The sequence below is a fragment of the Trichosurus vulpecula genome, chromosome 3, assembly GCF_011100635.1.
Source record: "Trichosurus vulpecula isolate mTriVul1 chromosome 3, mTriVul1.pri, whole genome shotgun sequence".
In the NCBI taxonomy this organism is placed as follows: domain Eukaryota; kingdom Metazoa; phylum Chordata; class Mammalia; order Diprotodontia; family Phalangeridae; genus Trichosurus; species Trichosurus vulpecula.
The window spans coordinates 223,672,517-223,684,784 of record NC_050575.1 but is presented as its reverse complement, the minus strand read 5'-3'; the positions used below and the strand labels follow the sequence as shown (position 1 = coordinate 223,684,784).

General features: G+C 35.8%; 1 protein-coding gene across 1 annotated transcript in view; it reads right to left on the bottom strand.

Moving 5' to 3' along the window:
- The window catches only part of CRIM1 (cysteine rich transmembrane BMP regulator 1), a 248,835-nt gene that overhangs the window by 189,812 nt on the left and 46,755 nt on the right, over window positions 1-12,268 (bottom strand). The window contains exon 2 of the mRNA XM_036752195.1: window positions 37-210. Coding sequence (XP_036608090.1) covers window positions 37-210 — 174 coding nt within the window. The remainder of the gene's footprint in view (window positions 1-36; window positions 211-12,268) is intronic.

The window sequence follows — 12,268 nt, the reverse complement described above, 5'->3', positions numbered from 1 at the left end:
TTTATAAGTGGATGGTTGGCTAAAATAAGTACTTACCTTCAATCCTCTTTAAGGCTGAAAGGCACATATCCTGCCTGGGAAACTCAAAGGGATTATTGCAGGTTCGAATGGTGTCACATTCACATTTCCCATTGATAATGTTGCAGCCCATGATAAGGTTTTCATTGCATGGCTCAAAACCAAGCAGCTGGTCATCGTCCCAGTTTTCATCTGTAAAACAATTAACAGCCAGATGGTGTTTGCTTGTCATTTCCTTCATGTCTATTTAAGACTGAAATACACTGTACTGTTAATATCAAACATTTTAATTTTACTTTTCAATTATAAAAAGCAGTTCAGTTGTATAATGACCACAGTGAAAACAGCTGACTCTGACAGAGGCCTTAAAAAGCCACTTTACATGGACTTCCTGGGCACGGCCAAGATGGTGGAATAGAAGTAGCACCTCAACCTAGCTCTCCTTCCCCTCCAACCATAATTTAAAATATTTATTCAAAATAATGTCTCAAGTCAAAATCTTGAGTATCAGAGACAACAAAAGGTGAAGGTGAGACATTTTTCCAGTCCAAAACAACTTAGAAGTGAGAAGTCCTGTGACATTAGGGTGGAGACTAGCCTGGAGTGCATGTGTCACCAGCACTGTGAGATTTAGAGACGGCAACAACAGAACAGCAGCAGCTTCAGAAGCCCTCAACCCAGAGCCAGGCAGAGAGGAACCCTTTCAGTCACAAGGGAGCAGAACCCTGAGGAGCAGAAGCACTCTCAGATGCAAGGGATCAGGGGCCATCCCTAGGGAAGGACCAGAGTGGCATCACATCTCTCTCTGGATCACACCTTCTTGGAAGCACGCAAAACTTCCAAAATCCCAGACCTATCAGGTTTAAAAAGCCTGAATCTTGAGACAGTCCCCTTTCCTCAGGGGAACAGAGTCCAACTTTACCATGAAGTCCAAAGTCAAGAAATAGGCTGGAAAAATGAGGAAACAAACAAAAAAGAACCTGACCATAAAAAGCTACTATAGTGGCAGGGAAGATCAAGACACAAACTCAGAAGACAACAAAGCAAAAACAGCTATAAGCAAAGCTTCAAAGAAAACGTACAAACTAGACACAAACCAAGTAAGAATTGCTGTAAGAATAAAAAATACTTTTAAAAATAAAATAAGAGTGGTAGAGGAAAAATCAGGAAAAGAAATGAGAGTGATACAAGAAAATTATGAAAAGAAAAATTTACACCTTGGTAAAAGAGACACAAAAAATACTGAAGGAAATAATACCTTAAAAAACAGAATTGGACAAATGACAAAAGCAGTATAAAACTTCACTGATAAAAATAATTGCTTAAAAATTAGAACTGATCAAATGGAAAAAGATACAAAAGCTCACTTAAGAAAATAATTCTTGAAAAATTCATATTGGGCAAATAAAAGCTAATGATTACATGAGGCATCAAGAAACAATAAAACAAAGTTAAGAACATGAAAAAAAACAGAAGAAAATGTGAAATATCTCATTGGAAAAAACAACTGACCTGGAAAAAAGAGGAGAGAAAATTTAAGAATTATTAGACTATCTGAAAGCCACTAGCAAAAAAAAAGCCTAGACATCATATTTCAAGAAATTATCAATGTTCCTCTAATATCTTAGAACCAGAAAGCAAAACAGAAATTTTAAGAATGTACCAGTCATCTCCTCAAAGAGATCCCAAAATGAAAACTCCCAAGAATACTATAGCCAAATTCCAGAGTCCCCAGGTCAAAGGAAAAATACTTTAAGAAGCCAGGAAGAAACCATTCAAATACTATAGAGCAACAGTCAGGATTATCCAAGATTTAACAGCTACAATGTTAAAGGAGCAGAGAGCTTTGAATATGGTATTCTGAAAGCAATGGAGCTAAGATTACAACTAAGAACGACCTACCAGCAAAACTGAGTATGACCCTTCAGGGGGAAAAATGGATATTTAATGAAATAGAGGAAAATCATTCCTGATGAAAAGATCAGAGATGAAGTTCGAGTGCAGAATGAAACATACTTTTAAAATTTACTTGATTGGCAATGTGGCTAACATAGAAATATATTTCGCTTAACTTCACATGTGTAATTGATTTCCTATTGCTTGCTTTCTCAATGGATGGGGCGGGGTGGGGGGGGGCTGGAGAGAAAGAATTTGAAACTCAAAATACTAAAAAGTTGTTTTTTGAAGTATCACTTTACATGTATTGTCTCCTTTGATCCTCACAAGAACCACGGGGAGATTAAGTAGAATAAGTATTATTATTCCCATTGTGCAGATGAGGAAATGGAAACTTAAGGAGATTAAATAATTTGCTCTGTCAGTAAACAGCATTGGGATTTTAATTCCTATTTCCTGACTTAAAATCCCATCTCACTATACTATAATGCCTTGATGAGGTAATTTTTTTTAAATGCTTTTTTTTTAAACTGGGGAAAACAAATAAAATATACAGGCATTAAAGAAACTATATATATGCATAGTGATCTTTCAATCTATTCATTAAGTTTCCTAAATATATTAACAAATTTATACTGAATCATTCAGTTTAAAATATATGATTTTATAAAATATTCTAGTTTTTAATTCCCCTTCAATAAAATCAACTGAAAACAAAGACAGGAGTTACTATTTTCTGACAAGATGACTCTGGAATTTGAGAAAGGATAAACTTTTCAAACCATGTATGAACAAAAGACTGCTTTTAAAACTTGCTTTTCCTTCATCACCACCTTACCAAATATACATTGGACACAATTTAAAAAAAAATAAAAGCCAAAAAGATGAAGCAATTTGGCAAAAAAAAAGTTTAGACCAACATTTTACACAATATACCTTATACAATATGTTTAGTTCCAAATAGATACTAGACTTAAATATAATAGATTAATGATGATGATAATTATAGCTTTATATATCACTCTAAGGTTTGCAAAGTGTTTTACACACGATATTCTATTTGATCCTCACAACAACCTTGTGATATAGGAGCTATTATTATCCCCAGTTTCCAGATGAGGAAATTAAGGCTGAGAATGGTTAAAGGATTTACACAAGGTTACACAGACAGTAAGTACATGAAATGGGATAGACCTTCCTGAGTCCAAAACCAACACTCAAGCACATATCATCTGCTGGCATCTACAAGAAAACAAATAGAGGTATCCTTGACAATTACAGCTATGGGGGGCTTTATTAATCAAGGGATAGATAAGATGATAAAAGAGCAAACGGATAATTTCAGTTATATGAAATTGAAAAGCATTTACACAAACAAAATTAATTCAGGTACGACAAGAGGGGACACTGTCAACTGGGGGGAACAAGAAGGGAAACTGTCACCTGGGGGGAAGGAGGAGGGAAATTTTGCATTAATTATCCCTTATGAAAAAGTTTGATATCCACGATATATAGAAAATTAACACAAACATATAAGACTAAGAAGCATATCCCAATGGATAAGTAAACAGAAGACATGAATAAATAGTTCTTGAAAAGACTGAAAGTTATTAATATCTCTATAATATTGTTGCACATCTCTTACACTAGAAGAAACTCAAATCAAAATAATGCTCAAGTTTTTTCTAACACCCAGGGAACTCTCAAAAATGATGAAAGACAGAAATAGTAATTGTCAGAGGCGCTGTGAGAAGACAGACTTAAGAATACACTACTGATGAAATTATGAACTGGTCCACACAGTCTGGAAAGAAATTTGGAATTATGCTAAAAGACTAACAAAATGCCTGTGTCCTTTGACCTGAAGATCTTATTGCTAGGCATATACCCCAATGAGGTCAAAAACAAAAACAAATGTTTCATATATACCAAAACATTCATAGCAATATTTTGTGGTGGCAAAGAACTGGAAACAAAGTAGATAAGCTCTAAGGGATGGCTAAGTAAACTGTGCTACATAAATATGAGATACTACTCTGTCATCAGAAATGACAAATATGAGAAATTCAAAGAAACATGTGAAGATTTATATGAAAGATGGTGAGTAATATAAGCAGAGCCAGGGAAACAATATACAGAATGATTACAATGTAAATGGTAACAACACTAAAATGAAATGAAACCACGTGTAATTACAATGAATAAGCTTAGACCCAGAGAAGAAATGAGACAAGGTACCTTCCTACCTTCAATTCAGAGATAGAGCGCTATGGGAGTGGAATAGCGTATATACTGTTAAACACAATAGATGTATTGGCTTTCTTAGCTTATTTTCTTTTTCTTTTAATCTATTACAAGGGAGGGCTCATAATGTCAGAGCAGGAAAGGGATATATTTGAAAATGATAGAAAAATGAAAGGTATCAATAAACATTTTAAAGTAAAGAATAAGACATGATTGAATAAATTTCTCATTGCTCCTTAGTAAACTTAAAACAACGTCTTGCTGCTGGCAACTACTACCATTCCAAAATACAATCAAATGTGGTATTTTTCGTGAATCTAAAAACTATAACTGAGGCCATATCCTGTAGTGTCCTAGTCACATAATGAAGGAAAGTCAGAGCCATAAGGAATCTCAAGGATCATATAATCTAATTTCCTCATTTTATAGGTGAGAAAAGTGATGCCCTAAGAGGTTTAGTGACTTGCTGTGGAATGTAGGTAATACAGCTATTTAGAGGCAGAACTGGAACTAAAACCCCACTCTTCCTGTCTTCTAGGTCAGTGCTATAATAAAATTAAACTATAAAAGAAAAGAAACGGGGCCAAAAAATATTCTTAAAGAAAGAAACATATTAGTCCTGATATCTTAACAAAATTTTGAAATTAAAGGATCAAAGATAAATAACCTTAGAGGTCATCTAGTCCAACATCTTTCTTTACAGACAAGGAAATTGAGGCTTCAAGTACAGAAGTGATACACTTGAGGTCATACAAGTGGTAGGTGGTATATCCAAGACCTGACCCTAGTTTCTATGGCTCCAAATACAGCATTCTTTCCACTATTCTATAAGCTGTCTCCCTTATAGCTGAAATAGCTATTCATAAATGACCAAATTATTTCTCTTCTGTTCTGTTGTTTTTTCCCCTCTATATAATAGATGTTTCAGGTCAATTCAACTGGGTAGAATGTCAAATGGTAAAAATGTTGCTGACATATATCTAAAAAAGACACAAAAAATTCTTCATTTAAGATAGGTAAAAATAAATAAACTAAAAATAAAAAGTTTTTAGCTGTTAACCATGTGTTCAAACCAAGACAAGTAAAATGTCAATTTGGGAGATTTATTTTCATGTAAAAAGATGTAATCGTAAACAACTGCCTATAAAAGCTTTTCTTCTGGTTCTATCATTGACTGAATAAACTTGGGCAAATGATTGATTTCTAATTAAAAGCAGCAAATTCCTATTAGAGAGTAATGAAACTAGAAGTTAATCACCTCAGAGGTCAATCACTCTCATTTTACAGAAGAGGAAACCAAAGACGAAGAGGTTACATAATTTGCTCAAAGTCACACAGGTAGTAAGTGGCAGGACTAGGATTTAAACTTGGGTTTAATCCTGTAACTCTAAGATTAGGGCTTTTCCACTGTATTGTGCTTCCTTTATGGCAGGGCATTCTTCCATTAAAATCAACTTCATGCCTCATTATGGCATGGAAGTGACCCTAAGGTTCTCTAAAGGTATCCCAGGCAGGTATATGCTGGAAAGGCTTCAAGTATGGTGACTCATATGTCTGATGAACAAGGATTAGCCTAGTTAAATTTAGAGAGGCTCAACACTAGGTTGGCTAGAGGTTAATGAAATTGTTGGCCCCAGCAACTCATAAGGGTTATCTAATAAAGCATATGCAAGTTGGGACTTGATTCAGTGAATGAACTACATCCTTTCCCTTCCATTTTCCCCATTCCCATAGAAATAAAGTGATGTTAAGGAGACAACTGCAAGTCTTTCAGGTAGATGGACATTTCTATGGATTTTTTTCAGGAGTGCCAGGAAGACCAGACTGTACCCTAAATACACCCTCCACTTGACTTAATGATACCTAAAATTCCACAATTACAAATGCTTTCTTTTATTTGCTGTTGCATTGAAGCTTTCTTATGAAAGGTAACCCCTTAGGACTTATCATTCATTTATGTCCTTCCTAAGTGCAGAGAATGATAAGAAAATATAAGGGTTATTATCATTTAAGAGGGAGAAGGGGAGAAAAAGGTAGGTAGGTGAGAAGGTTCTGAAACCAATCTCTGGCTTCTTCACAATTTTGTCTAGTGCAGGCCATGCAGAGTTGGTTATATTTTACAAACAGATATAATGACTAAAGCCTTAATGAAAATTAGACTCAGCTCATGAGCAATAACCTTTTTCATTCTTATTAATCAATCAATCAACAAGTATTTATTAAATGCCTATTTTCCAGACACTGGGAATATGTAGACAAAAATGAAAAAGCACCTGCCTTCAAGGAATTTATATTTTATTAGGGGAGACGACATGCACGTGTAAGCATATACAAAATAAATACAAGGCAATTATGGGATGAATTTTGGTATGTGAACTACTATAAATCAAGAAGAGGACAGGAGATCATGGGTACTTATGGAATTGGATTGACTCACCTAACAAAGGAAGAAACATTTAAACAGTGATCTGTGTGAAGAGAAAGCTAAATAGAAACATAATTTGGGATTTTTTCCCCTAAAATGTTATCTGAAAGAGGTGGGGTATCTAATGTTCAGGGGGAAAAAATCATAGACTCTTGCTTACACACACACACACACACACACAGAGCAACAAAATTTCCCTAATTCCTCCTTACCCATACACCTATTTTCTCATTTCTATAGAATCTTTTAAAGCCTAATCTATCTGAACATTGAGAACATCCTTAATGGAAATATGAAGAGGAAAAAACAAGTTTTCACAAATGATATCCTTGACTCCTGCCTTACCCCACATATCCCAATTAGTTGCCATGTCTTGCCCTTTCAATCTCAACTACACCTATCATATCTGACCCCTTCTTCTCTACTCACATATCCACAATCTTAGTTTGTGTCCTCATCACCTCTCACTTGGATTACTTCAATAACCTCCTAATTGGTCTTCTTGCCTTTCCACTCCAGGCCATCCTCCATATTGCCAATATAACTATAACACTTCCCTACTCAATAAACTCCCTCTAAAATAAATATAACCTCTTCTGTTCAACTGTCAAAACCCTTTACATCTTGGCCCAAATCTATCTTGCCAGCCTCAGTACATATTACTCCCCATCCTATACTCTGCAAAACAGTTAAACTGGCCTTCTCTCTGTTCTTTACATGCAATACTCGATTTCCTATCCCTCTGTACCCTTTCACCAACTGTTCTCCATACCTAGAATGCACTACCTTCTCACTTCCACGACAAAGAATTTCTTTCTTTTTTCAAGATACAGCTGAAATACTACTTTCTATATGAAACCTTTTCTGATTGCAACGCCTATCACCCTTCTTCTCCAACTACCTTGTCTATAACTACTGTGTGTTTATCTGTACTTATTTTCTTTATATTTATTCTGTAGTAGTTTATATATGTTGCTATATTGTTCACTGACAGCTCCTTAGAAAGTAAACTCCTGGAGAGGAAGGATAGTTAAATTATTTAAATTTCTATCTCTAGTACCTGGAAGATAGTAGGGGCTTAATTAAGGCTTATTGATTAGTTGATAATAACTTACTAAAATTCTCCTCTTCACACAATCCCCTATTATCATCCTTGATGACTTTAATATCTTCGTCAAAAATTATTTTACAATTCGTTCATCTGAACCACAATGATCTTCATCTCTACTCAACTTCAGCTACCCATTAGCATGACTGAGATCCTCAAATTCTGAAATTTCTCTTCCTAAATGCAACCACTTATCCCAAATAGACTACTACTTTCCTGAGAAGTTCTACGTAATTCATCATGAACTTTTTAAACTTCCCATCCTCTTGGTCTCAAAACTCCTTTTTTTCACTCTTCCTTATGAAACTCTACCCATCTTTCAAAGGAATGAAAAAGGAAAAATGGGTGAAGATACAGAGAAAGCTGAAATTTAGCAAATGGTTATCTTTATAATTTTGCCAAGGCCTGAGCTGTTTATCTTCAACTATGTGTGAACAAAGAGAAACTACTGTTGCAGTTTTTGTTTCGTTTCATATTGTTTTTTGTCCATTGCAATGGTTCATGCCCACATTTTATAGCGAATACTAATAGTGAATTACATGCACTAATAATACATCACCATGATTTATCAAGCTGTGTGTGTGTGTGTGTGTGTGTGTGTGTGTGTATATCTCCATATACAATGTTTTGCAGTTGAATTTAAGTATACCTTGGCAAGCAGACTCCTAAGTATTTTGAACATTTTGTAGTTATTTTAGATGGAGTTTCTTTTTCTCACTTTTCCTGCTAGGTTTTTTTTTTTTGGAGGGGGGAAGGCAGGGCAATTGTGACTTGCCCAAGGTCACACAGCTAGTAATTATGTCAAGTGTCTGAGACTGGATTTGAACTCGGGTACTCCTGACTCCAGGGCTGGTACTCTACTCACTGTACCACTTAGCTGCCCCCCTGCTAGGTTTTATTGATATTGTACAGAAATGGTTATGTTGTGTGGATTTATCTCCTACTCTGCAGTTTTGCAACAATTATTGTCTTAATTAATTTTAGTTGACTCTCAAGGGTCCTCCAAGTACACCACCATATCACCTGAACAAAGTAATAATTTTGTTTCTTCTTTACTAGGCTTACTTCCTCCATTTCTTTTTCTTGTCATTGCTATTTCTAGCACTTCTAGCACCAGGTCAAATAGAAGTGGTGGCAATGGATATAACTGTTTCATTTTTGTTCTTACTGGAAAGGACTCCATGAAATCCATTGCGTATCATGTTGCCTCTCTTTCTCTCCCTCTCTCTGTCTATACACACATATATTTGTGTGTGTGTGCATGTGCGTGCGTGTGTGCATGTGCGTGTGTGTATGTGTGAGAGAGTGTGTGAATGTAGTGGCACAGTGAATAGAGCACCAGTCCTTGAGTCAGGAGTAACTGAGTTCAAGTCTGCACTCAGACTAGCTGCATGACCTTGGGTAAGTCACTAAACCCTGTTCATCTCGTTTTCTCATCTGTAAAATAAGCTGAAAAAGGAAATGATAAATCACTCTAGTATTTTTGCCCAAAAAACTCCAAATGGAGTCACGAAGAGCCAAAGATGACTAAAACGACTGAACAACCACCACAACAATACACACATTATAATAATAAGGAAAATACCATTTATTCCTACATTCTACAGTGTTTCTTTTTACAGAAATAAGTTAAATTGTTTCCAGAAGAGGACCAACAGTTTGGTAAATCCAGGCTTTGGGTCCATGTTATATAAAGGCTGAAGGATTTTTATTTTAAAGGACATTTATCCTGTAGAAGAGAAAATTAAGAGAGGCATGATAGCTGTCTTCAAACATTTGAAGAGCTGTAATATAGAAGAGAATTAGACTGATGGGGAGCAGACTTAGTTTCTACATTAAGCTTAACCCATTAGAGATAGTCACATGTGAAACGGAACACTTCAGAAGATGACGGGTTACTCCTCATTCAAAGTATTCAAACAGAGGCTGGATGGCTATTTCTCAGGGATGTTAGCTTCCTAACTTCTTTTAAGTCTCAACTAAAAACCCTCTTTTTACTGAAAGCTTTCCCCAACCCTTCTTAATTCAATGCCTTCTCTCTATTATTTATTTCCCATTAATCTTGTATATAGTTTGCTTTGTATATATTGGTTTGCATGTTATCTCTCCCATTAGATTGTAAGGTCTCTGAGGGCAGAGACTATTTTTTGCCTTTTTTATTCCTAGTGCTTGGCACAGTGCCTGGTACATAGTAGACATTTAATAAATATTTATTGATTGATTTATTATTGATATTATAGTGGTGATTCTTGTTCAAGTATGGGTTGGACTACAAAACCTCTGAGGTCCCTGTTAAATTTTGGATTCTGTGTTCCTGTGATAAAGCCTTGAATTTAGGGTAGTGATAGTGGTAACAGGGAATGGCTATGAAGTTCATTTCAAAGGAAGAATGTATTTATTCTTGCTTCTGTTCCCACTTATTTGATCTATTCTTTTAATGTAATTTGAATGTCCAACTTCCTCTTTTTCTTTATCTCTGCTGACATAGTAACTGCCTCTTTCAGATCCTCTGATCTGATCTTTTAATTTTCCTGTTGCAGTTCTGGATTCCACTGTCTAGCTCCTTCTGTTGTACATGCTCTTGACTTTTTGGTCAAAGCCTGATAAATGTTCATGACATTATTAGCACACACACCACGCAGCCTGAGGGAAAAAGGACCAACTGCCGTGACTGATATATTTGGCTGAAAAAATGATTCCACAGGACCAAAATTAAGGTAAAATTTATTAAGGATATGTATGAAGTCCTATACTTAAGTTCATGCAGGCAAAAAATATACCTGAAGAAGGAATCTAGAAAGAATTACTAAGGACTACGAAATCTTGGGCAAGATTTGTCCTTAAGGGCATAGATAGTGTTTACAACATTGCTGCCAATAGAAGACAATGTGTTCAGAAGAGAAAGGCAGATTTGGTAAGTAAATAGCTAAAGAAGAAGATGGTGTCTGAACAGGTTTGAGGTTGCTGAACTGCAGCTTCAACTAAATGAATAACAGGCTCCAGGCCGGGGATAAAGTATACTTTTTGGATAATATGCTTCTATTAATGTAGCCTAAGATTACATTCGTTTTTTGAGTTAATGTTGATTCATACTGAGCCTGTAGTCCCTGAAAATCCTCAGGGTTTTTTTCTTTGAGTGTGAATTAGTGCCTGTTAACATCTCTCCTATGTTTTCCCTGTGCATTTAATTTTTTTTTCTTCATAGAATACCAATTAAAAGGAACCTAACAGGACAACCAGGCCATCCTGAGCAACAACTCTCTTACAACATACCCAAGTGATGATCCAATCTTTGCCTGGGGGTCTTTAATGAGGAAGAATGCACCATTTCCCAAGGCACCCCATTCCACTTTTGAATAACTCAAATGAAAAGGGTCTTTTTCCTTTATTTCAGGTATAAATCTGCCTGATACAGATAGTAAGCACTACATAAATGTTAGCTATTATTATTTATTATAACTTCATCTTCTAGTTGATGGAGGAAGCAACAAGAGGAGCTACTATTGTGAATATGATCCTCACCAACAAAGAGAAACTAGTTGAAGTAGAAATAATCAGAACCTTAGAAGTATGGGGGTGAGGGAGTGGGGCAGGTGGGAAGTGATGACATCTTAGAATCTGAGATCAAAAAAGGAGAAGAAAACAGGACAAAGACTTACATATACCCTCTATTTTGGGAGAGTAGATTTCAAAGCTTTCAAAGACAGATGGGCTCTATAGTCTAAAATTCCACAAGGGAAGTCAATCCAAGAGGGAGGAAAGCTCTGAAAAAACAAAACACAGAAGACGGTTAAAAAAAAGCCTTTTATGAGAAAGAAAAAAGGAAGTTGTTTAAAGAGAGAAATGTAGGTACAAGAGGGTTTATCAACCAAACTAAAATTTTAAGATGTGTAAAGAAGACAGAAGAGTAAGTAATGGAGAATCTGAAAAAGATCTGGAGTTCTCGGTAGACTCAATGACTAAAACATGTGACCCAGCAGCTGAAAAAGTAGCTGTAATCTTTGGCTGCAATAACATCCATTCATTTGAACCATTTACTAAACACCTACTGCATTCCAGACACTGGGCTAGTTGGAGAGGTTAGGATGGGAAAAGAACAAGAATACCATAAGACTTGGAAGAGACCTAGGAAATTTATTAGATGAAGATGAATACACAGTATTACAGATAAGGGAGCAGGGTGGGGCGGTGCTCTCCTCTGGTGGGACTACAGATGGAATATTGTGTTCGCTTCTGGAAACCTCATTTTAAATTGCAGAGCATCCAGAGGTGGGCAATCAAGACAATGAAAGACCTTGAGGTCATGCCATATATGGGTCACCTGAATCAACTAGGGATATTTAAGAGAACACTTTGGAAGGCACGATGGCTGTCTTCAAGTATTTAAAAGGTTGTCATGTGGAAGAGGGATTAAATTTGTTCTGCTTGATCCCAAAAGGAAGAAAGAGTAACAGTAAATATAAGTAGAGGTTGGAAAAAATAGATTTAGGCTTGATATAAAGAAAACAACACATCTTTTAGAGCTATCCAAAAGTGAAATGGTATACCATTAGGATGTAGTGGGGTCTCCCTTATTA